We start from the raw sequence: 27,648 nt of genomic DNA, 5'->3' as shown, positions 1-27,648 counted from the left end.
AGGTGTACTGAATCCTATAAAATTGTTTTTTTTTTTTTTTTTTTTTTTTTTTTTTAAATAACCTATTTGTAATGGTCATTAAGTTAAAATATGAGAGCAGAAACTGTCAATCAAGCACAGATCATCAGATTTATTGTTGAATAGAGATGTCTCTGAAGGTGAACTTCCTAGGCATTAATCATTTCTAGTTACCTTAGAGTTCTCCAGAAGTCTAAATCACCTGCAAGATCTGAACCTTTCTCTCCATAAAAAATAGATAGTACAGACGGGGGAAAAAAAAACAAAAACAAAAACGTGGTGACCTCAAGGTACATCAAACAATCAACACATTCCTGTTGCTTCAGACAGTGCAAGCCAGTGTTATCACCATGTTCTAAGGAACTTTCAGAAACTTCAGAGGGTTCCTCATCCTCACTCCCCTCTAACATTCATTAAAGCTCACAAAACCCCCGAAACAAGAGCCATAGTTCTGGTGATATTTTAGAGACAGATGAGCAATGGAAGACAGGTTGTTTTGCTTGAATCTACACCAAATATTGTTGTGATTGCCATACCAATAATGAACAAACAAAAGGATTGTGCAGAACCCTGCAGGACGGATACAGGACATTTCAGAGGTTTTTTTTTGTTGTTGTTTTTTTTACAGTCTATGCTCTCTAGCGCAGTTCAACAAGGCCTTGTCCCTTTTTTTTCTTTTCTTTTTTGTCGCATATTCTGTGGATGGGAATTATTCAGATGAGTGAAATTATTACTTCACAATATCTGGAAAAAGCATTGTAGTCCAAATGAGCTCTAATGTTTTTGCTTCAGCAACAATACTAAAGGCAAAATAAATATAAAGCACGGTCATTCCTTGCATCTCAACCAGATGACCCCGGCTCAAATTTTTGATTTTGCTAATATTTTTTTCTGAAGAAAGATAAACATGTATACCGATTAAAGCTAAAATATTAAATGTCATGGATGAATATTTACTGAGTAATCTGTTTTTTTGTAGAGGGGTGTCAAAATGGCAATTTTCACCTGAGATTCAGAGCCAAATTACAGGTAGGTAAAAATGTAGAAATGTACTGTAGAATAAAAATGTAGTCTATTCCTAAGATTCTATTTTTGAATAAGCTTAAGGGATAATTGAAAGAAGGAACTGTGTTCATTTGAACAGATTCTAAAGCTGCTAAGAGTTCAGATTGAGTTCCGATCTCATTGAGGTCCCCATATCTCTGAAAGATGTAGTGCCTACAAAATGAAGATTCTAAAAGAAAAGTTTATTAAGGACTAGAATCAAAAATCATATTGCAATATCTTTAATACTTCTTGAGTTACAGGTACACAAACTTTTGAAAAAGAATATTAATTGCACTGTTGTTTTGACAGAAGGAAACAAGATCCATTTTTAGTTTAAATATCAGTCTTTCCTCTTTGAAAAAAATAAAGTATCATATTTTTTCCAAAAGTGTCCCACATTTGGTTTTTGACCACTGAAAATGTGTACAAGATTTACTCCTGGAGCCATACTAAAACTACAATATGGTTGGAACTGAACCATATAGAGCCTTAAAAATAAAGATGCCAAAAGGGAAATTTTTTAAGACCCAATATCTAAAAGGGCATTAAGATATCTTTATTACACGGCTCTGTGGAATACTCGATTCTGATTGGTCAGTCGCGACATTCTGAGGTATGTTATCCTTGGATAACAACCTGTAAAAGCTAATAACACAGGCTCATCCGGGTAACAGCAGTCGGCGCTGTACTCTTGCTTGAACTATTTTTTTCTTGGTGGAAGCTTTGCGTTTGTTTAGCTAATAAAATATTAAAACTTGATTCAAAATGGTGTACAATTGTTTAATTATGTCATCATGGTATCGCAGACTCGCTCTCGTTTCATACAAACGCAGCTGCTGCCATTTTGCTATGATTGTTTTGTACGCTGTAATGGATTACAAGTTACAGGCCTTCAAACTCTGAAGAAAAAACTTGAAAAGTGCTCTTTCCCCATTTTTGAATGGTCACCAATGGCACATAATGCAACAAAGATTGGTAAAGTAAACTGATTTGACTAACAGACCCACAGATCTGAGTGTAAAAGTAACATAATGACGCTGCCATCTTTCTGAAGTCATTTTTTATCTCCCTGTAATTTGGCTCTGAATCTCAGGTGAAAATTTTGACACCCCTCTACAAAATAGTGGATTACTCAGTAAATATTCATCCATGACATTTAATATTTTGGCTTTCATCGCTATACATGTTTATCTTTCTTCAGAAAAAATATTAGCAAATTCAAAAATTTGAGCAGGGACCTCTCCTTAAGTTGACACGGAAAGACCCAGCAATTAATTTAACTTAGTGCACATCCACATTTGGAATAATGTATAAAGATGTTAACACTTAAGTCTTAGAGATGTGCCCCTTTAATTGCAGTGACAAAGACATTAGAAGACAAAGACATCAGTGCATCTGAGGTAACATCATAAGCTAAAAACTGCAATTCATGACCCCTTCGACCAGTGTAGATTGCTTAGTGTAGATTAAGCTGAACTGAATTACTCATTACATACCGGTATTCCCTCTCCTGCAAGAGCTCAACAGGGTCCAGACCCTGAGGCTTCTGAATCGGTGTGATGCGATTCTGCTTCTGCTGAAGCTGGATAATGAGGGAGGGGTTGCCTGGTCCTGGCGGTGGCTGAGGTTGGGGTTGGGAGGTGAGGGAGGTGCTGGGCACAGGTTGTGTGCCAGTGGGGGCCAGCGGGGGAGCTGGAGAGGGTCTGCCGCTGGGAACTGGGACCAACAGCTTCTGTGGAGCGCTTGGGGTCTCTGAGCCTTGACCTGACAATATAGGTGATGCTCTTTGTGAACGTCTTGTGAGATTTATTAAAATGTCATGTCTGTCAAAGAAATGCTCCTGAATGCCAAAAAGCATTAAGCTTCCAGTGATCCATTACGCTGTTGTCAGTACAATCAACATAACGCACCATTATGAAATGGCATAAGTAATATCTTTCATATTTCAGAAGCCCATCATCGTTAGGATGTTTGATCATACTCAAAGAGTTCATCAAAGCTGTTGCTGAAGGTTTTAAGACAGTTCAAAGCACAGTGTGAACTGACGTCCACCTCTGAAACAAAAAATCTTTACAAGGACTCATATGACCCATTCCAAGCCAAATTCAATGCCTTTAAAGAAACTTTATAAAGGGCATGCAATCCCTAAATGAGAACATAAACACAAGAGATGATTCAAGAGCATGTTAAGAAGAAAAAGTTCTGGATCTTTATTTCTGGCTGGGCACAATCAATCAGTTGCTGAACCTGCCGTGAGGGTATGCAACAGTCCATAGTCATTTCATATCGAGCCAAAATGCAGTGAAAATGTCAATTGACCTGAGGAGATGCATATTATCTTCCACAAGTGGATTACAATTAAACCAAGCTGACTCACCAATCAAGCCCACTTGAAAAGAAAAGATGAACAATGAACTTTAATTTGTGAGAACTTCTGTGATGGATCTAACAATCCATAATTCACTGTCATTTGAAAGCATGTTGGCGAGGTGATTTAACCTCTGTAAGTTCACCCACTGGCAAGTTTTTAATCATTTTCAAAGTTGTACTTATATGGAGTGTGCACAAGAATATACATAAATCTGAATTTGCTCCTATTTAAGCAGTATCTGGAGCGAATACAACATCACATACAAACATAAAAGAAATGAACAAATCGATATAGAGATGGATAAAAAGCACTGTAAATGTCTCATTTTCAGAAAGATTACTGGCTTACAATCACAATTCACCTTTGCCATTTTAATGGACATAAATGAGATGTTTTGATTCAAAACTACATGCAGCACAATAAAGCAAGACTGAGCAGATTAGCGCAGCAATACCAGAACGTGCATGACTGTCTGAACGTTGTCATGAATGTTACTTCTAAAGCTCAAAATATGCTGATTACGATGTCTAGTATACAGTTATATGCTAATACCATGTAAACATCTTTTTTAGACTTAACCAGAATATGTACTCTGGAACTGGAAGACTATTTTTTATTTATTATTATAGGAATATTTATTTCTGCTTTACATAAAATATAAATATTAGATGAAAAATGTAAAACTGGTCTGAGACGCTGGACAGCAACTAACTGAAATAAAAAGCTGAAGCGCTAAAATTACTGAAACTAAAATTTAAATAACAAGAAATATTAAAAACAAACAAAAAAATGATAAAAGCACGACAAAATAACTGAAACTTAAACTAAAATTAAAATGCTGAAAATATATTAAAATTAAAGCTGAAAATATAAAAATAAAACCTAATTCAATATATAAAGTATTACTATGATAATGTATAAATTATTCTTAACTTTTAAATAGATGAATAGTCACTTAAAGGGATAGTTCACCCAAAAATAAACATGTTGTCATCATTTACTCACCCTGATGTTGTTCCAAACCTGTATGAGTTTCTTTTATACATTGAACACAAAAGAAGATATTTTGATTCATGTATTTTTTTTCACTACTATGGAAGTCAGTGGGGACAAACAACTGTTTGGTTCTTCAAAATTCTTTAAAATATATTCTTTTGTGTTCAACATAAGAAAGAAGCCTATACAGGTCTGGAACAACATGAGGGTGAGTGAACGATGGAAGAAAAAAAACAGTGCCATCTGGTGGAATGCAGAGATGCAACTGCTTAAGAATAAATACATCCCACACTCACCTTCAGGCCACGGTTTTGGCCCAGAACCGGTATGGGTCTGCATGGCTGGAGAGGGACATGGGCCCGTTGTAGGCCCTCCATGAGGCACTGGCATACCTAGCAAAACAAAAAAAGATTTACAAAATGACAAAAAAGAATTACAAAAAGTGTAACTAACATGATGACCAAATTCATACACAATATCATCAGTTGCATTCAGGCTTTCAGACACTGCAAAAGTAAAAGTGAAAAGAGAAAATTGCACAACTGTAATTTGGACCTAAGGGAATTGGACTTACTGACTAACACCAAAATGACCATAAGCATATTCACCTGGAGGTCTATTGTAGGGGCTAGTGTTGATGGGCTGCTGCTGCATGGTGGGGAGGCTCCTCTTGCCCTGCACAGCTAACTGTAGATTCTCAGGCAGAGGCTGGCCACGACCCAGGATCTTGTATGCCAGGATCTGAGCCCTTAGTTGCTGTAGCTGGACTGGGCTGAAGGCAGACTGACCCCTGGCCTGCTGCCCCATCCCCTGTGGATCCATGGGCATCATGGGTGACTGACCCTGAGACATTTGCGGTGGGGTTGGCCCTCCTCCTGACATAGGGCTGTGCACATGTTCTGGCACCTGGCCCACTGGTGAGGGATGAGGGGACATGTAGCCTAAGAAGCAAAAAAGAAAAGATTTATGAAGTTTATTACTATCAAAAATGTAATTTTAAAGTTTTACCAAGTGTACCTGGTAATCGCTGCCATACCAAAGTTGTTTGTTTTTCTTTTGATATTTTGTCTTTTTCTTTCTGTAGAGTAAACCAGCTTTTTCTAGAAGACTGGTATGAATGGAGGCCTCACATAATGTGAGTGAAAAATGTAATGATATTTCTCAAAAGTACTGCGTATGAATTAAAATTTTCAAAAATTATGGTGTGGCCACATTTACTGTCGGTCTGTGAAATGCTGCGAAATCCATTTCGATGGGAATCCGCATGCTTGGAAGTTCTGCATAAGAGTGAAAATGTTCCCCAAAAAGATTTTACTAGAAGTCAAGTTGGTCACACAAATTTACCACGTTGACTGAAAGAAAGCTGCTTGGTTTGAAAGAGACTTCTGTGTAAGCTGTGCTTCATGCATCTCTACATTACTGACAATGGACTTTTTTTGCCCACTAGATCTCACTGACCGCACCTTTAGGCTACCATCAACAATTATAAATAAACCTTTATACTGCATTTTCTTTCAACAATCCATTACTGTTAATTGCAGAATATTAGATTATGAACATTTAAAGATACATTTAGGACTGTAAAGGGTACAGATCAGAGAAAATCTTGGTGTGAAGAAAGCATAGTACAAAAGATCTTATACTATATGAGGATAATTTGTGTACTAATTGTGTACTAATAATTTGAGCATAACAAAGGCAGCCCCAAAGATAAGTGCAAAAAAAATAAATCAATAAATCAACACTGTGAGATAATTGCCTTAATTACCTCCTTCAGTGGCGGAAGAACAAGAGCCTCTTCTGGTGAACTACAATTATGGCTAAAATTATAACCTCTGAGTGCTTTGTTATTATATTGTGGCCAATATGTAATTGTACCTTGACTGTGTTGATCCATGGGGCTCTGTGGAGGACCCATGCCACTGTGCAGGGATCTCATTCCCACCCCCTTCATCTGGCCAAAGTGCATATCGTCTCCCATCCCCTTCTCATGCATTCCCTCCATAGGCTGAATAGAGGCAGGTGATTAGTCATACATGCTGCTGGCATACTGGCAACGTCAAACAAACTGTTTAAAAAATGAACCTGCAACAAGTGCCTTTACATATATTTATAGCATTTTTTTCTGTTTTTGCATATACTGGACAACTATTGTTCTATTTTAATAAAACCTGTGCCAAAAGCCATCCTCTACCTTATGCATTGGGTGCATGTCCTGTGAATAGTCTCCAGCCCCTTGGCCCTGCATAGCATGCGGAACACTTGGGGGCCCTGGGCTAGGGCCCATCATACTGTGTACAGAGCCAGGAGAGGGGCCGGGTCCAGGGCTGGGCCCTAGGATGGGCCCCGGAGACAGGCCAGCACCTGGTGAGGGACCAGCATGGGACATCCCAACTGATGGCTCGTTGGGGGTGGACATCTATTGGCTGAGAATCTGTGGGAGGGAGGGGGAAACAAGCCTGAACCTACTGCAAATCACATTCTCTTTTCTCCAAATTCTAAAGATTGTTTGACTCCCAAATGACAGCATTTTTCAAAAAAAAAAAATAAAAAAAAAAAAAAAATATATATATATTATATATATATATATATATATATATATATATATATATATAAAGTCAGACATTTTATGAAAAAGATAACATTGCTATTAAACTTAATATTAATAAATTATATCAGAATGTGACAAGTTGCTTCATTGTTTACCAAATCTAGTTAGGCTCATGAATTCAATTCATTCTGATTATTATTATATGTGAAACTATGCACAACATCTATTGACTTAAATCATATGTTGACTTTTATCATAAAAAAGCAATAAGCCAAGAGAGGCCGCGCATGTGGCATTGTCTCTTGTGGCTTATTGCATCATAATATATAAATAACCTGAAACCAAGTTCTGTCATAACATGAAAAATATATGTAGCTGCATGATGATTTTTCAGGATCCACATTTTGAGTAATGAATTTCAACGTCTCTTTCCTGGCCTGGAAAACAGCTTTTTAAATTTTCCTGAATTTTCCATGACTGTGGAAACCCTGATACTTATCATATGAGGTAGTACCAAGAGAAAAAAAAAAAGCAATTCAATTCATTTGTTTATTTTTAATAAATAAGTTGAATTTATATTCTAATATTGCTTTATTATTATTATTATTATTATTAATAAACACAATTAAAAGAAACAAATTATTACAAAAGTTATATTCTTTTTCTAATATTGCTTTATTATTATGGTTGATATTGTTGTTATTAAGAAGAACATAGGGAAAAAGTATAAATACGGTCTCCCGCTCATATATGGCGAAACATACAAACAAAGAGGCCAGAAATAGAGTTCTTCAAAATTTACGCAAACTCTTCCAGCGTCATTTGCATAACAATGAGCCGCGCTGATCTGACACGCCCCCGGAGCAGCGCTTCTCACAGGACGCCAATAATTAAGGAAAGGGGTTTAAAAAAAGAAATAACAAAAATAAACAGGCACAGGGTGAGATAATGGTACTCTTTTATCATGTAACAACACATTAACATTTGATTATACACTCCATTGAAAATTACAGTAATTATACGCGTATCTATGAACGATTTAAGTTCATTCATGCAGAACTGAACAAACGGAATAACTACGAACAAACAATCAATCCGTTCTTGACTGTACATATGCGCTCATGCAGGCCTATGTTTACTGTCCAAAGCAGAATGACGAAAACTTTTAAAAGCAACTGGAGTGGCCAACGTCACCCATAACGTTATAAGAAAATAAGAAGAAGCTTATTATAAAGAAAAGAAAGAAGAACTTCAATTCATTAATAAATGCACATCTAGCGCGGCTTGGGGCTGTAATTTGTTGAGTTGCTCTGATCGGATCATGGCTTCCTCGACCTGCTGTCATGACTGTCTTCCCTCACGCCATTGCAGTTTCCCGAGATCTCAAACTTTCTGGGACCTTCCCACAACAGCGCACTACCAATGCACGTTTATTAACAGCTCTTCATTTTCCTGGCAAACAGTTTTGCAATCTTTGAGAAGCAGTTTATTCAACTGATTTTATGTTGGCAAAGTTAAAAGCAAGCAGTAAAAGCCCCCTGTCTAATATAATTGAGCAGCAGCTCGCTTACCGTCTGTACAGTTATGTTAGCATGCTAGCCCACTACATTTCATCAGCAAATGCCAAATGCCAAAAATGCTGCCCGTTGACATATATACATTAGTATAAATGTCCAAGCAAAGAGTATTTAAACTCAATTACCTTCTGCGAGGTAAACAACACAATAATAGGTCTAAGACATTATTTCAGCTTCAAAAATATGACTGCCATATGTCGGTCCCCCACCCCCTTTGTTTTCCTGACAAGTTGAAGTTCGCGTCTTTTAGTATTTTGTCATTTCTGATTCGTTGAGAGCGCAGGAAATACAGTCGTCTCTCTGATGTGATTGGCTGAACAACACATAGATCATCCCGTGGAATATTTAGGGGCGGGGCCTTTCAAGTGCACTTTCACTTGGCACTCGCAGCAGCGAAATTGCTGGAACATCTCGGCTATCTGCTGGGGCTTTTGGAGACGCACGCTTCAAGATGATCACGTTTTCACACAGTCACAGGACTGAATGTGTTGTATTCACGCCTGCATCAGTCCCTATGTATCTAAGCCGTTTTTCTTTTCTTTCTGTAACTACACTACGGAAGAACTGACAGGTTCTATACGTTGCATATGCATTGGTTGCATAAGCATGTTGTTGTTTGCTGAACAATGCATTTTATTTGCTGTGAAAAACACGTGTGATGAATGAAAAGGTGTCTCATCCTTAAATCAGTGTTAACAATAATTAACTAATCGTTGGATCGAAAATATACTCCCGTTAAATAATAACTACTCTGCCTCTGATTGGTTCTTACACTTGGAGGGCTGTACCTGATTGGTCCCCATCTCTGAAGCCCACCCCCACACCTAATCGTAACCATTTTCAACAACAAAAGCTTCTTAATTAGAATAGACTATATAGTGAATCGGAACTACAATTTCAATATAACCATAGTTTTGCATATCACATCTGATCTGTTGGGTAACAAGAATGTTTAACAAAATGTTAAACAGTTCTCTCAGGACAAGGGTAACTATCGTTCATGAGGCAAGCTGTCACAATAGTAGGCGTGTAGGCTACAATTTATAATTGATATCTGTTTGCCGAAATGTTTTCTTTTGGACGTTACGTTTTACAAATCATTGCATTTCCTATTCACTGTTTTAAAAAAAAATGATCTGAAAAGCCTATGGTTTAACACGCGACTTTTGGAGCTTTTAGGTGTAAAAAAATGTATTAAAACGTCAGTTTTATAATGTAACCACACGAGGGAGGCAGTGTTCAAGAATTCAATGAGGTTCAAACGCAATCTACATGCGTCAGTCAACAGTCAGTGTTAAGAGGGTAATTCATGTGTTGACACTTGTAACTCACTTGTATCATAAGTTAATTATTGATCTGATTTGCCAACAATGCAATAATGCACAAATGTGCAAACGAAATTACCTATTAATATATAATAATATAAATACTAATAAAATTAAAATGGTTCATATAGTTATCATTTAATAGGCCTACAGTAGTTTTCAGATTTGCTGTAATGTCAATACAAATAGCAATATACTGTGAAATTGTTGATTTCATCTTTACTTCAATTGTAAACATTAACATTTATATTCATGTTCTTGGCAAATGTTTTCATAGCATCCTAAAATAAAGCACACTGTTTGCATACGCACACGAGAGAAATAAAGACCTGAATAAACCTCAAATGTCATTAAAAACACAGAGCAGGTACAGATACAAGTGGTGTTGAGTGCTTGAGAGATGAAGGCTAAACCACAAAGCCCTAAAAACAACAGTATCAACATGCTGTCATAGTTTTACACTGCTGTTTAACAAAACAAGAGGCCTGCTTACATACTGCATAATATGTGACCCTGGACCACAAAACCAGTCATAAGGGTCAATTTTTTGAAATTTCGATTTATACATCATCTGAATAAGCTTTCCACTGATGTATGGTTTGTAAGAATAGGACTATATTTGGCTTAGATTCAACTATTTGAACATCTGGAATCTGAGGGTGCAAAAAAAAAAAAATTAAATATTGAGAAAATTGCCTTTAAGGTTGTCCAAATTAAGTTCTTAGCACTGCATATTACTATCAAATTATCAAAAATTAAGTTTTGATATATGTATGGTAGGAAATGTATAAAATATTTTCTGGGGGCATGATCTTTACTTAATATCCTAAATATTTTTGGCATAAAAGAAAAATTTATCATTTTGATCATACAATTTATTGTTGGCTATAAATACAAATATACTCCAGACTGGTTTTGTGGTCCAGGGTCACATATAACGAGTAATAAAATAAATGATAGATAAATGAAAAATGAAAGAAAGAAAAAAACATTATAGGCAAACTCTACTTCTGTTCCATAACAAGTTGTACCTGAGGGACTTATGCAAATCAGTTTGCATTCTATTGTTCTGAATGGAAATAGTTTCTATTTAAATGGAGGGATAAGATTTTTTTGGTAAACTTAAAATGGCTTTGAGTGAGCTCTCTGGTTTATTGCACTTCTGTTGTGCTAATTCTGTTGAAGGTTTAATATTTTAGGAATATGAGTAGTTAGACATTGATATAATTTCAATTGTTATATTGAAAATATAACATTAATTGCTAAGCTGAAAGGTGCTGATTGTATCTTGTTTGCAGAGGAGCATTTCTAACATGTTTTAGTTATGATGACATCAACATTGTAATCTGGAATACTTCACATATATACAAAGTCAAGATTAACCTGATCTATTAATTTTTTATATACAGTATATATAACTGAAATTGCATTTAATCTAGTTGAAATTAAGTTCTTTTTTTTTTCTTAAATTATAAATTAAAATATCTAAAACGTATTGAAATGAAACATTTGTGTTTTAGATAGTAATCATGTATTTACAAATTGTAACAGCAGCCCCTAACAAAATGTAATTTGGGTTGCAGTGTAACCTTATCGTCCATCAGCTTTCTCTGACACCTAGCTGATGCTATCAGGTGAGATAGGCATGTTGTTGAATGTGACTTCAGTGTTGGAATGACAGATTGTATTCTTGTGGTTGTTTCTCTTATCAAGTCAATTCCAACCGCATGGTAAAATAAATGACCTTTTGTCACAGAGGTGGAGATTGTATGTGCACTGTTCAGAACATGATTCAGGGTTTTTAACAAACAACAAAAAGAAAGAAAAAAAAGTCAAGCGAGTAATGCTTTTTTTTCTCAGATGTTTTAAAACATGCTGCAGATAATGTACAGGTTGATATTCAAGTTTTCCCATTCAATTTTTATTTTTAACAGATAAATAACTGGTCACAAAGAATATAAAATGTAAAACTGGTCATACTGAGCAAAGCAGTTAAGTCCATTATGATAACTATGAACTGTCCATTAATGTTTCGTTTTCTCAAATTCAATCATCAATAGACAGATAAGTGAAATAAATCAAATTAAAAGTTGCTGGACTGCAAGGTACAAACTAAAGGTTGTATTTGAATAGCCTTTGGACAGGTAAACAAAGTATATGGTTTTGGCTCTGTCTCTGCTTCCTTTCCTCAGTAATCCTTCATTTTCTTGCCATTTTCAAAAAAGGATGTGTGCAAGGTTCCTGAATGTAAATTCATCCAAATAAAGCCTCCAAATAACCTGAATGGTTAGTGCCTCCACTTCAGATTCGCTGGTCAGGAAAGACCAGACCAGCGTTCATTTGACATGGAAAATGACAGTGGACAGTGGTTTCAAAATCAATTTGCCTTAAAACCATTACCTCCTCAGGCTGCCCACCATGAAATTTGCCCACTGTCCAAATTAGGGCATGCATAGTCGCCTAACCTGTACTCATCCTATAGTCAGGTGATCAGTCACTATGCATATTTGAATTAGTCAAATATGTTAAATGACACTTAGCAGCTTAATGCCAAGTGATTAAATCTCAAATATGCCTTCTAACTACCAGGTCAAATGAGCACAACAGTATAAACACATATAGGCATTTAGCTTTATGGAAATAGGCCTTATAATAACAATCCCATGTGCATTACAATAGGCCCAAGTGTTTTAACAAATGTAATGTATTCAAGACAATTTTAGCTTGTGTGAGCATCATATGAACACATCGGTTATTACAGTCGCCACGGCAGTATCAGCATTCACCACGCTCTGTATTTGCACAGCGGCCGCAGCTAAATATATATATGTCATGGATTGGAGCGGCTTTCATGGGCTGCTTTGACTAATTGCCTGTGTTTTCCAGGTGTGACCCAACCAAAGGCACGTTATATTTAGTTTTACATGTGACGTGTTTCAGGGGCTTGTTTGTTTTGTACGTGGTGCTGTTGGTATTCTAGATAACTTTCCTTATTAAGCCTTTCGTATTGAAATGAAGCCACGCAGCGAAGGTGTCTGTCGTGAGCCATTACACTTTTGAATTTGATGTTATTGACACCTAATATGCCTAAAACAAATATCAGTTTGTGGAGGATACTTAAAAGTTTGAATATACTCGTGTCATGTTTCAATGGATGACACTCTCTGGTTCCAGGCTCTTTTGTTTTCCAGGGATAAGTTGTGGCCTAATGAACTGGAGTTATTTTTATCATCCTACACACACCATATATGTCTGTTCTTGTGAAATAAAACATCCAGAGATACAAATGAACCTGTCAAGCACTTCTAAATCTAACTTCTAAGAATCTATGCAGTGTCCATTTTGTCCATCCATGGCAATAAACGGTTTCTTAAAGATCCCTCTTGGCCAATTGGCTACATCCTTCTCTTTTTTATCTCGCACGCTCTGGCCAATGTTTATTTGCTCCTCTGTCATCCCATTGAAAGTGGATTTATCTGCAGGTGTGGGACACCTTCCATCACTTGACCCTTTAATTTCACTGCTCCGGTACTCGATTTGCAAACCCCGGGATTTTAAACAGGCTCTTGGGACCAGCATCTGATAGAGAGCAGTGCTGGAAATCTTTTTCCAAGATGGTGCTGGATTCCAGAGGGGTCAAGATAGGCTGGGGGGAAGGAAGCGCTGTCAGTGAGGCCTCTTTGTAGTTGCCTTTGTTGCAGGTGTTCTGCCACTCACTGTTATCCTCTGCTGTCTGTTCATCTTCTTTACCTGCGTGACATCTGCTAAACTAAGACACATTAGTATCAGAAAAGAGAATCTGCACTAAAAATACAGAGAATCGACAAAATGAGGTTCATGGACTGGGTAGTTGCTCGCTTACATGTTGTCTAACATGTTGTCAGAGGTTTGGCCTGCACTCAGGTTTGAATTCATTGTCTGGTTGTCAAACATCTGTAAATTGTTGTTAAGAAGAGTAAACACTGATCCAACAAGCAAAGGTAAATCATTTCTTGGTTTTTTTCTCTCTGTGGACCATAAAAAATATATATATATTGAGAAATGTCTCTGTGTGACCCTTTCGTGAAAGTCAATGGTCACCAAAACTGTTTGGTTACCAACATTGCTCAAAATAGTTTATTTTATGTTCCACAGGACAAAAAGGCTGTTCCTTTAACTTTTAAAAGGAACGTTACAAACTGTGACTAAATTGATCAACAAAATAATTGAAACAGTAATAATTATTGTTACTAATAATTTCAGATCTATATATTCGCCATTATAAAGTAGCCATTTCTTGCATGCACTGTTATGCCATTATTGATTTAAAGAACCATTAAAAGAATTAAACTCACAGAGAAAAAAAAAATCAAATATTTAACAAAAATTGGTTGTTGTTTAACATTGTGAGGTTCAGTTGTTATTTTGAACCTATTTTAATGGAATCTTTAACTGGCAGTAAAACTATATGTTGGATGACATTGTGGGACCACAATATTTTTAAAGCACAAATACATATTCTTGCAAACTAGATATTTAAATAGCAGAAATACGATCAGGATCACTACGATGGCAACCTCAAATGGGATATACTGTAAATCACAATCAAATTTCTTGTTTCCATAGTTCTATAATTTGTGAACTAAGATGTCCATTGACTCCTAAATATTTCATTTTAGGAGTCAGTGGCTTCCTATACATTTTCTTTAGTCTGGAGCTCTGAAAAGAGTGCGTTGGCATTACCTTTTAGCTTCAAACCACGATGAGCTTGGCAATTTAAGCTCACAATGTGTTTTTAACTTGTCACACTGAATACTTTCAACTCCTGAGGGATGATGTCAGCAAAATACCTGACTAACACCAATGACCAACTAGCATCTGGGAGTAGTTAGAGCTACTTTATTCTCGCACCCTTAGTGTCAAGTGTGTGTGTGTGAGACAGAGACAGTCAATGTTAAAATGTCAGCACACACACAATAGAAATTAAAAAAAATATATTTGTAATACCTTGATATCTTATATATTTATATATATATATATATATATATATATATATATATATATATATATATATATATATATATAGTATATATATATAATACATTTATTTCATACTAAGTATAGTTCAAATCTATGAGCGTAATTACTGACACATCGCTCAAGACATACTGATATAAAAATGTAAAATTAAACTTTATTTGGAGTACTACTTGTGCACAACATTAAGCCTAAAATGTGTTTTAATGTCACTATTGAATTATATCAGTCTTTAAATGCAAGATATTTAAAGTATAGCTGCAATAGTTCCACTTTAGCACAATATACTTCTGTATATCTTTAGTTGGACTTCAGCATTACTTCTGCACTACTTGCGCATTAAGCACAAAATTAGTTGTTCCAATTTAGCAAACTGTGAGTATACTACAAAATGTATTTGCAGTATACTCAGCATGAAATAAATGTATTTATTTTTCACTAGGGGCATGCATACACATGCATATGGAAAAAAAGCAATTGCACATCGTGTCCGGCCCTCTGAGGACTTCTGCCGGATTAAGATATTGTTTTCAGAGAGTAAGACAGCACAGGACCGGTCAGTGTCTTTGGCCGTTTCGTTCTGAACCATGTAATGAATACAGGCCATAGAGGAGGAGTTTCACATTAGCTAGCCATGTCAGTGGAGATCTCGGGTTTTCAAAACACTTTAGCAAGACATGAAGCTTGTGGTATGTGAGAAACGGTTTTGGCCTGACTTTCTATCTTAATTTGTCAGTCTCATATTCTCAGGGGCCAAACACTGACGGCCATAAAGGAGCCTATTGAATCATCAAGGCACCAAATGGATGGCAGTAAAAGACAATTAATAAACGATGGCGCTCTGGTGACAAGTAAACCAAAACCACTCTGAAGAAGGCAGATCTGTCGTATCATTGACAACTTGAGCTAATCGGCCTTTTGCATGCCACATACAGTAAACATTGACCTTTTCTCTCTTTCATGCTATGCCTGAGTACACAAGCGCTGCGCTCATTGGTATGCAACGAGCTTATCTGACAGGCATGCTTTGTCAGATGCATGTGATTTGATACAATGTCTCTGGGCTTAGTTCGTTTTAGCAGTAATGACAGATTAGTCCAACGTAATTGCCTCTCAATTGACTGTAGACATAACAGTGCTTGTCTTTTTCTGACAGAAGCTCAGATGCCATATGAAGGCGCAGTGAATAAGTTAAGTGTTTACCCCTCTAAACTCACGGTTCAGGTATTCCGCTCAGCTTTGTTGAGCTGCCACTGGCAGAACGACAGCTGCCCCATCTGTAATTAATTTCTGATTCCTATGTACATAGACATCATTTTGTACGTCCTTGCCCTCTCACGTTAGCATTCAGAAGGCAAATCTTTGTTTTCATTTTTCAGCTCTGGAAACAATGAAGGGTTTTTTGCTATGTAGGACGGGTGTGTATGTAACTTTTTCACCTTGTTTTATGCTCGTGATGACTTGTTGTGGGAAGAGAAGTCATCAGGTGAATGGCATTTGACATAAGGCCTTAGCAAACACTCACCTGCAACAACTAGTATATGATACAGCCTCTTTTTCATTAGATTCATTCAGGAGAAAGTTCAGATCCTTGATAGCGCTTTACATTCAGTTACAAACTACATGTTGCGCATATGAATTATTTTGTGTCTATTTTAATCATTAATGCGTGTCAAGCATAACAAAAACATTCTAAGAACGTTTTACTGTGGTTCCAGTTAAGTTATGAGAATGTTAATTTCTAAATAACGCTCCAGATGTCAATTTTTAAAATGTTGTTTTTGAAATGCCTTAGTTATGCAAATGTTATCATTTTGCAAATGTTATGACAATTACAGTCAAAAACAAAAACATTCAAAAAATACACTCTGATGTCTATGGAAACGGCAATAATGATCCTAACAAATATAATCTGACAACATTTTTTATTGATATCATATACAGATTGTGTAGGTAACTATAAAGTTTACTCTGCTCTTCTCACAGTTTACCGGAGACCTACTTTAACATGTTTCGGGAGGAGAGGATGAATTTACGTGTCCCACAGCTCGGATTCAGCACAAACTAACATGGCGGCGCCCATCACCCAGAATAGATCAACTAATGTGGTTGATATAAAAGTGTTTAAACTACCAAATAGATTTACTTGACCATAATTCAGAATCGGAATATCAGATATTTCATAATATAGTGAGCATGTTTGTGAATATTTTGAATAAAACAGGAAAAAGGAAATAAAAGCGATCCATGTGTCATACAGATCTACAGGTATTGTGGCTGCGTTGTGTCACATAACAAGCATGACACGTCACCATGAAAACAATAAGGCGATACATTCTAAAATAATAGTCGCCTAAAAAAAACTCACGCTGGGGGCTCAGCTTGAATATTTTAAACTCCCGTGCGAAAGGGTTAAAGAATTTGCCACTGATGATTCAAACGTGAGTTTTGAGTAGTGTAGAGTAGAGCCTGTTGTTCGCCATTTCTCCAATCACAAATGCAGACACGGTTTTATGTTTACATGGCGCGATACGCAATGCAATGCGTAAAAAGACAGTATAAGTCATTATAATCAGTATTTATGTCCCCACTGGATGCAACAAATGCCTCGTATATAATGGGTTTTATTGTTTTTGTCTTGTCGCACCGAAACACGGTATGGTCACAGTATGGTAAGGGCGTAACATTTCCGTCACACACTTGAGGAATTCGGCCAATCACAACGCACTGGATAGCTGGCCAATCAGCATACACCTCGTTTTTCAGACCGATGAGCTTTGTAAAAATTGAGGCATTTCAGAAAGGCTGGGCATAAAGGAGAAACAATAATGTACATTATGTGGAAAATAATGTATTTTTTTAACCTTAAACCGCATAAACACATTTCATTACACCAAATACACAAAATAATGTTCTTTTTAGCAATGTCATATGACCACTTTAAAGACCAGATGTCTTTAAGCAAACATTTTATTAATGTTATTGAAAGAACCTTACCAGAGCATTGGCCTTTAGTTCTGAGAATGTTCCATGTTAGCTGGTACACTCTTCAAAAAAAAAAAGTTCTTAAAGGTTCTTCACAGCGATGCCATAGAAGAACCATTTTTTGTTCTACAAAGAACCATTCAGGTTCTTTAAAAAAACATCTTTTGGTTACCTTTTTATAATCAGAAGTACACCACAAAGAACCTTTTGTGAAACAGAAATGTTCTTCAGATGTTACAGGTTCTTTATAGAACCATTTAGACAAAAAAGGTTCTTCTCTGGCATTGTGATGCACCTTGATTTTTACGAATGTAAATGTGTTTTAGACTTTCTCAGCTAATGAATATGCATTAACATATAATTTATATTCATAAAGCAGTGCTGTGAACTTTGAGTCTCTTCTTTAAAAATAAAAAAGCTTGGCTGTTAGTTGTTCATGCCGAGGAGTCAGGCCTTTTCTGTAATTGGTTCACAATGTTATTTCCCATTGTCTGTCATTTTTTGTCAATAAATCACACACATGAATGTTCTAAATCTGCAAGATGAACGGTATTTCCAGGGCAGCTGCCCCTCGATGGAAACTAGTGATAAAATGTGACACCTGTTTTCAATGAAACAAGTGGTCCGACCAAAATAATAAAATCGTTCTGGCACAAAAGGTAATCATATACTCTTCATCATAAATGCATGGGAGATTCTGACAGAATTCAGGCATGGTGAGCTATGGCTAGCTCTGTTCGAAAAAGCCTCAGGTTTACTAAGGGCCAGCACACTGGCAAGTAAAAAAATAATCTGACACACATGATATGTGAGATACAATTCAATTCATTTAAGAAATGGAGAGAGTTTTCATTTGTAACAATCATGGCTGAGAACATTCACAAGTAGGATTGGCTCCAGCACTGGATTGACGAGTTGTTTCTATGTAGGCTATATATGTTAAATGCGTGGTATTCAGTTCATTGTGATTTTTTTTTTTTTTTTTTAACAAGACATAAAAAGAGAATTATGTGTTAGCTAGTGGCAACTTGTCCACCCTTCACAAGAGAGGAGTGTTTCTATACTGTTGAAACAACAACACCCACTTGAAACAAATTTGGCATATGAGTGATTTGTGTTTCTCAGTGGAAGGTGTTGCAAAGCTAATACTTTCTTCTGATTGACAGACTTGAATAGACTTCACATTCTGTGCTTCATTTGTTGACCTAAATGCAAGCTGTGAGTGCACCTGTGTAGTTTATCATTAGTGTTTTATCTGCTGAATCTAAAAATATGTTTGTCTGCAGTTGATTTCTTAAAGAATACAATAATGGGTTATTTTGAATGCTTGGAGATTTGAAATTATTTGAGCCTTTGTTGCTGTTTTATTAATACTCCCTCATAACTTAAAAAAAATTCAAAATTGTAAATAAAACAAAGATTATTAGAGTTGACAAGAAAATACTATTTCAGTTTTCAAAATATGTTTAATTCCATATGTTACTTGCTATTACTTTGTAATTGTTGTTGAAATTTACTAGCAATTTCTGAGTGAAAACTGTTTCTATACACCATTTTTTAAATGTATTTAAAATACACTAAAACTTAATAGCAATTTCTTAAAAATGCTGTATGTATGTCAAAGCAATGGAAGCTTGATTATTTTCTGTAACAGCACAACATATTACTAAATATTTGTATTGCATTGTGGCATAACAGTGTAAATGGCTAGGGACTGACTCTTATGTCTAATCATGACTCTCTACATCACTGTTAAACGTGGTAAGGGTTGCGCTTTAGTATAGGGACCAATTCTCAAGATTAACTAGTTGCTCTTAGAATGCCTATTATTAACATATTGTCTGTTTATTAGTACTTATAAAGCACATATTCTGCATGACCATGTTCTACATCCATAATCCTACCCAATACCTAAACTTCACAACTATCTACTAACTATTAATAAGCAGCAAATTAGGAGATTATTGAGGCAAATAATATAATTTGAGGCAAAAGTCATAGTTAATGGTTTGTTACATAAGCGTGTCCTTTTTTTCAATGCTTATGTTGCATTACTTTGCAATATTATACTTTATAATGGCACAAATAAATATCAGCATGCAAAACTCCCAACTGTGACAATAAACAAACATAATTTTAGAAATTATTTAAAAAATTAACTCTGAGCCATACAAATAACAGTACTAATACACAGCCAGTATGCTGTGTAGTTAATAATGAGAACTGGTCCCTAAACCAAAGTGTTACCAAATATTCCAGCCTGGTCGCATGTTTATATGTAGGTATTAATACGTAATATTTACAAGCACAATTTACTGATATTTACTGATGCTAAAACGTACCATTTAGATGTATTTCAAAGTTTAAAACGTAATCACTACGTATTTTTAGCTAAAAAAACTAAATATTCACGTATCTTTTGTATAAAGATATTCGTATCAATGCATTTTTAGTATTTTATCAATAAGTGATTTCGATTTTTAGACCACTTAACCTACCCCCAAACCTAAACCTACCCATTTTATAGCGAACATGCATTTTTATTATTTTATCAATATACGATTTAGATTTTAGACCCCTTACCTACCCCCAAACCTTAACCTATCCATTTTATAGTGAATAAAAAAGGAAATAAAATGCAATTGAATGAAATATGCAGGAAAATAACCATAATAGAAACAATATAGCATTAAAATATTTTTATAGTCACTAATCCCATTCCTACCTCTAAACATAACTATTTCTGTACAGTATAAGCAAAACATGACATACAGATAAATTACAATCATTTATTTATTGCAAAAATGTCAAAAGCAGTACCAAAAGTAATCCAAATGACAATGCGTTGCAGCCGCAGTCACCTCTGGTGAAATACAGTAGGTTTGTACGGAGCCCCGCACATGGCATGCAGAAAAAAATAGTAGACTAAATCGTGTGCACGATTTAAATTCAATTTATAAATTGTGCGCACAAATTACTAATTTGTGCACATGATTTATAAATCGAGAGAAGGAATTAGTAAATTGTGCACACGATTTAGTAAATCGAGGGAACGAATTAGCAAATCGATGGAACGAAATAGTAATCGTGTGCAAGTTTTAGTACATCGAGGTAAAGAATTAGTAAGTCGTGCACACAATTTATTTATCATGTGTGGGGCTCCGTAGGTTTGTGTGAGGGGCAGAGCATAATTTATGTTGTTAATCTCTGAAAATATTATCCAGATTATTTTCCTGATTCACTCCGTGAACTCGTGAAGGTGCACATGTATCATTCAAACACCTCACCAGAAACGGCATGTCGCAATCTGTGACAAATGCAAGCGAGAGCCAATGAGTTTTCGATTATCCTGCCGTAAAACCTGTCATTTTAAGCAATGCAACATTTTGATTTGCTCGCGTCAGTCAGTGCAGGCTTTGCTGTTTACGGATAGAGGTGAAGATCGTTGAATAAAGGCGTGGATTTGGGTCTGTTCTTCACAGTTGTATGGATTTGGAAGATTTGGATTACAGCGGACAAATAAAATGGTTTCATTTCGTAATTATGTTTCGCATTTGGTGTATTTTACAGTTCTATTGTCAGTCACAGCATGTCGGAGAAAATGCCTTGCATGGCAAACAAAGTAAACATTACATGACAAGTAAAGGTTAAATGATTGAAGAAATGTTATTTATTTTAAGGTTTAAAAGTGAAGTCTTGTTTAACATTATGTAGGCCTATTCTTGGAAACGAGTTGGCAGCAGAAATCACACAACAAAACGACATCATCATTTTATATAAGTAAACGAGTAAACAATTTAATAATGCAATTGCAAACAAGGTAATTGATATGACAACTAATAATAAAATTTAAATATTAGTGATTTCAATATTAATAAGGATTCCTTTTTAGGTGTCGTCAATACGTCAACTTTGTACTTTTTAATTTTGAATGTTGGAAATTATTTTTTTTTGTTTGTTTGATTGATGTGAATAAGTATTTTTTTTTTTGTTTAGTTTATGAAAGTAAGTAAATGTACGTTTTATAGAACCATATTTTACGTAAAATACATACAAATTATCATGAGATCACGTTGAAAATTCAGTATCAGTGTTGTTATAAAATGTTGTATCATTATCAAATTTCATCTGTATTAATATCAGTTTATTTCTGCGTAGTATTTTATGGTCTGTTGCAATTGTAAACTGTGCAATCTTTTACTTTACTTTGCACAAGGTTCTTTTAAATGGTTGACCTAATGTACTAGTCAAGGTCAAATCCGTGAAGTCACAAACCCCCATCCTGCTCAAGCTGATTATCTTTTCCTCTCCTTTTACCAAGCAGCAACATCCCCTCACAGCCAGATCTCATGTGTCCAAACTCCAAACAGTCCTTATGAGCTTTTCTGTTGCCTTTCAATGGCCGTGGCGCTCTACAAGTCTCAACTTCACCTGGTAAGTGTGCACAAACAGAGAGAAACTTCCCCCGATTGTCTGATAACAACAGATCTGCACAGATGTCTGATTCAAAGTTTACGCTGTCAAGAGTTTATCATTAATCATATTGGCCCATGTCACACACATTACTTTTATTTCTCATCCATCACAAGTTATTACAGGCTACAAATGCAGGGTTGTGCTGACTTGTTATTTCCCAGTCACTGATCCAGGTAACTCATCTACAATTTTTTGTTACACTTTATTTTGAGGTGTCCTTTTTACAGTGTAATTACGCAAAGAAGTATTGAGTAATATTAATTGACAGCATGTACTTACAACAGGGTTAGAGTTTGGTTAAGGGTTAGTTGTTTGCAATTATGCATAAAGTACGGTTATAGTAAGTACATGTAATGTTTTTCAGATATAAGTAAAGTTACCCAATGTTTTTTTATATTCTTATGACTTAAGGAGTGTTTTTGAAGACAATAACAAGATGTTATGCAATTTTTGTAATTAATTCATTAATTGCTTTTTTTATTTGTTTGTTCCTTCATTTATTTATTTAGCCCACACATTCTTTTTTTATATATATATATAGCCTATATTTTTCTTACTTTTCTTAGTACATAAGAAGACCCAGAGTCAGTCACATTTACATTATACCCATACAGTGTATTAGCGCTGTATCCATTAACTCTCAGTTCACACAGAGTTCACTTTGCGCTGGCAGAACTGAGGATTCGTGGGTCACAGAAGTTGACTTTCAGTTAAACCACAGAAGATGGGCTGACTAAATATTATGGTTAAAATGCTTGGAGTGAAGCTATGTTGTGAGAATGTTAGCATGTGGATGGACATAAAATGCTAATGTACAACTGTTAAGAACTGACACTCTCAAGAGACACATTGAGCATTAGCACAGTGCTGAAAAAGACTGAATGAACGAGTGATCTGGAATGTTTGGGGATCATATACGAGGCAATGCAAGTCTCCAAAGAAATCACAATCCACTCATGGAAATGAAGGAACCCAATCCAAGAGTGCTTAGACAGGCGCCATTTTTTCTAAACAGTGATTAAGTTCTATCGAATATCAGAACAGATCTTAAGTGCTTTTCTGATGAAAGGTCTCCCGTCTTGATCCTCCTCATATAAACTTGTGAAACTGGAGCTTTCAAGAACTTGGGTAACAATTAAGCTCTTGCAAGGTAACCATTAGACAACTCCAACAAACGCTGAAGCCTCTTTACCTAACTTTTTTTTTTAACCTTTTTTTTTTTTTTGCCAATCACGCATCATTCACAAGGTTTCACTGACAGCTACAAAGACTGGAATTTGTGGCAGTTGATCCAGTAGCATAACAGTGCTTTTTTTTACAAAGCAATGTCTAAACAAATGTCTTTAAATGGAGTGGTTCGGTAACCCAGGCAGGCCTCATTCGTTCCTAGGGCAACAATTACTCCCCGTAGACTTTGCTAATCCTGAAATATGGACCTGTGACTAATGTTGGAATTTAGCAAGAAATCATCTCTTGTTTCACGAGGCTTTATTGGAATAAAGCATGATGCGGTTCCAGTGATGAATGGGCCCAGGCAAAGTGACTGGGTTGGGCCTCTGCCTCCTTGTCTTTCACTATCACTTTAGTGCTAGTGCTGATTGGAAGTGTCACAGAAGCATGTAACAAGCCTCTTAAGCTCATTGCCAAAGAGATAAGTTGTCATGTCAACAGCAATTCTATACAACGTACATCTGAGATATGCTGGATGTGTTTGCTTTTAGAAGAGGCATAAAGAGCCCTTTTTCTGTTTAGTGTCCTTGAACCTAGGTTTTTGTAACTAGAACTGAAGCGGATGCTGAGAAAAAATATTGTTTTATTTTGTTTTTGAGGCAGTTTGAACCGGCAACCCAGGTTAAAATAAGTAAACTATCATAATACTTAAAGTGCTCTATTTTGGGGCACTAATTTTGTACTTAATATACTAAAAATTATTCCTAAGTACTTCTTAAGATCAACTAAGTGTACTCACCTGTGCTATTTTGGGACACCATAAATATGAACTATAATGCGCTTTTAACATACTATCTCTGTCCTCCACTTGTAGTACACTTGAACCCATCTTTCATACACTAGTACACTTGTGTACTACAAGTGGTAACTAAATATATTTTTTAAATACAGAGATAGTATGTTAAAAGCACATTTTATTTCATATTCATGATGTCGCAAAATAGCACAGTTGAGTACACTTAGTTGATCTTAAGTTTATCTTAAGAAGTACTAAAGAATCATTTTAGTATATTAAGTACAAAATTATTGCGTGAAAATAGAGTACTTTAAGTACATTATGGAAGTGTACTTTTTTAAACTGGGAAACAATTTTAGAAAAAAAAAATAACTGACAAGACCATGAATAAAAGATTTCTGTGAAGAAAAATCCATAAATGATATAATAATTGTACTGAATTTTAACGGAAATCACAATGCACATAGTTTGTGAAACTTTCACAATATATGGTCACATTAGCAAATTTTTTGTGAAATTTTGTGAGGAAAAAAGCACAGCTCACACAGAAGTCCCAATAGCTTCCCTTAACGCATCTGTATGGTGAAATCTTTGGCCCTCAATCAGAGTTCCCAGTCTTGTGGATTCCTATTTAAATTCCTATTAAAATGTGACCACGCCTTTAGTTATATGTGCTGTCAGTTTCTTTATAGTTTCTGGCTTTTTATAGCTATTTCTTAACTGATACAATGAAAGTGCTGTAATTCTACAAAAAGTTGACCCTTTGAAAACTGTAAATATGTAGGCAGACCTACAACATCACAGTAAACGCTTTGAAGAGAACAGTCATTTTTCCTGAAATAACTGACATGACGTGTACTGTTTTGGTTGCCATTTAGCAGGCATTTTTCTTCCAAAGTGACTTGAAGCACACTTAGTGCATGGCCAGCTTTGCCTTTCCCTCAAGGGCACAAAGGTGACAGTTACCAGATTACTATCACATGGAACTGGACCTACTTTGAACCTCAAATGTTCAAATATTTGATTACTGCCACATTATTGACAACCGTCTCTAGAAGTAAACAAATGTATTTTTTTAAATGCAGGCACTGTGGGGCAATTATCACATTTTTTGTATAATTAATTAGTATATTTATAATGTCATAATTATTATCATCTAATTATTTGCAGTATTGATAATTGTCTTGATTAGCTGATGAAAACCATGTTTTTCAGCAGATCTTAAGAATTAGAATTAGATGCAGAATTTTTTGGGGCAAATGGTATAATATGTATTTTGTGGTAAATATGTAAATCTTTTATTTTTATTAATGATAGTTGCTCAATTGCTAAGATGAAAAAAGATTAAAAATGTCTAGGCTTATGTTACAGCAGGTTCATTTTATGCTTAATATCTACTGTTTATTTTTTGTTTACTGCAACTACCAGTGTAGTAAAAATAAATTTCTCAGAAAGGTGTTAGACACCTTGACCTTGTATTTACATATCCATGAAAAAAAGCTTAATAGCCGAACAATGAACTGAACAGCTAAGCAGTGTTTGTTGGTAAATACTGATTTCTGATAAAGAAAATGTACCTCTTAAAAAGGTCTGTTACATAAACAAGGGCTGCCTGTATTTGTATAGACAAACTTTATAATCTTGTTTCAAAGATAAACTGTAACCGATGACAAAACAACACATAACAGGTAAGATGATTCCAGTGCTGCGGTGCTCTCATTCGTGGGAGTTTTTCCACTGTCTAGTCATTAGTCATGACAAAAAATATTTAATAATGTAATATAGTATACGAATAATACCTTGTAGACATTTTTTTATTTATTTACACAAAGTTATATATTCAATATACTTTTTTTGTTTTTTTTTTAAACATAATTTGTGTCATTTAAATGTAAACAGTCATGCCCCTTCAATTAATCACTCCTCTTGCATGCATTTCATTTCACTAAACTCATATAGGCCTAAGTATATTTCAACCAAAAATGGATGCCACAAAATATACCTCAGCACAGCTTGATATCATTTGGCCTTTTATAGGCCATTTCAAGCACAAATATGAACTCTAGGAAGTCTTAATAATTCCCCAGCGGCTGTGCTCCTACTGAGGATAGAGAGTATGTTCTATCGTTCCCAAAGTACTTTACCATATGTATCCCATTTATGGCTGATGTTCTATTCATACCATTTTTCATACCATCAGCAAAAAAACAGCTTTTCTCATTGTGCTACACAACTCATGCATTGTTTTTTGTTTAAAATGAATAATACTGCACTGCATACAACCGCCTGTCATTATTACTTCAAAAACAGCATAGTCATTATCAACTCAATTAACTAGTGAAACTGACACAAAGAACTGAGATTGTGGTTTTTGTCTTTCAGTGTTTTGCCTTTAAACCTCTTATGTGTCTTTATCTACCAGCTGACTGAGCACTACAGAACACCACCTGTATTTATCTCTATGCTGAGTTTTCTGCTTTGATCCTGAATTACATTTTGCACCCCTACCAGAACAGCTATCAGGGCAATCGCGAAAGTAAAGAGAATCACAGGACACGAAGACAGCTATAACGTCCACAAACAAAATTACATCACGCCACCACACGGCCTCCACCGCTGACCCGCTGCATGCATGGATGTAGAGATCTTCAAAGCCTGTCAGACGTCTGGAGGCATTAATCAGACCTGCAGTGCAGCAGGTACCTTTACAAGAGCTCACATTCACCGCTCAAAGCACGAGGAAGAAGAGGAGGGTTCATGACTCGGCCATGGACTTGACAGATGGAGTCGGTCTCGGTGCACTCCTTGTGTCTGATTGGTCATTTCTTTCTTGAGAAAGTCCCTGCATTCTTTCAGTGGTGGTGTATCTGTCGCAGCGACGAAGCATGGCAAAATACTTTGGGATGCAGGTGTTGTTTGCTGCATTTTGGCACACCAGAGAAGTTACCTGAGAAACTGTTGATCGAACGCGAGATTCTGACCATAAGGGATGAAAATTCACGCCTCTGTTAACACAATAGAGGCATTTTGATCTTAAACTTTGCTTATTTGAGTGTTTTTAGCAGTATGAGTGGAAACATCATTTTTGTGTCAGAATTGCATTCACCCATGATGCATGTGATCAATGAAAGTGGCCAACTAACATTACATTATCTCTGTTCTGTATCGCTTCTCTGCTATATTATCGACTCTTATCTGCACTCTTATACAATGTGGGTTAATGCCCGCATATTTAGACTTTCTAGTGGTCATCTGGGGAAATTCAGCACAATCTTTCCCAACAATCTCGTAGCTTATAACAATCTGTAGTTGATTTGATT

General features: G+C 35.7%; 1 protein-coding gene across 4 annotated transcripts in view; it reads right to left on the bottom strand.

Annotated features, from left to right (window-relative positions):
* The window catches only part of smarca2 (SWI/SNF related, matrix associated, actin dependent regulator of chromatin, subfamily a, member 2), a 47,436-nt gene extending 38,615 nt beyond the window's left edge, over window positions 1–8,821 (bottom strand). For 3 of the 4 annotated variants that reach the window (XM_042724595.1, XM_042724598.1, XM_042724599.1), the window contains exons 1-6: window positions 8,686–8,821; window positions 6,627–6,866; window positions 6,311–6,440; window positions 5,041–5,373; window positions 4,729–4,824; window positions 2,562–2,829 (exon numbers count right to left, since the gene is read on the bottom strand). In XM_042724595.1, the coding sequence (XP_042580529.1) occupies window positions 2,562–2,829; window positions 4,729–4,824; window positions 5,041–5,373; window positions 6,311–6,440; window positions 6,627–6,851 (1,052 nt within the window). In that variant the 5' untranslated portion in view covers window positions 6,852–6,866; window positions 8,686–8,821. Of the gene's footprint in view, window positions 1–2,561; window positions 2,830–4,728; window positions 4,825–5,040; window positions 5,374–6,310; window positions 6,441–6,626; window positions 6,867–8,554 lie in introns of all 4 variants that reach the window. The other variant, XM_042724597.1, reaches the window with a different exon arrangement.
* Between the last annotated feature and the right edge of the window lie 18,827 nt (window positions 8,822–27,648).

The sequence above is a fragment of the Cyprinus carpio genome, chromosome B5 (assembly GCF_018340385.1).
Source record: "Cyprinus carpio isolate SPL01 chromosome B5, ASM1834038v1, whole genome shotgun sequence".
Taxonomy (NCBI): Eukaryota; Metazoa; Chordata; class Actinopteri; order Cypriniformes; family Cyprinidae; genus Cyprinus; species Cyprinus carpio.
This window is presented reverse-complemented; position numbering and strand designations above follow the sequence as displayed.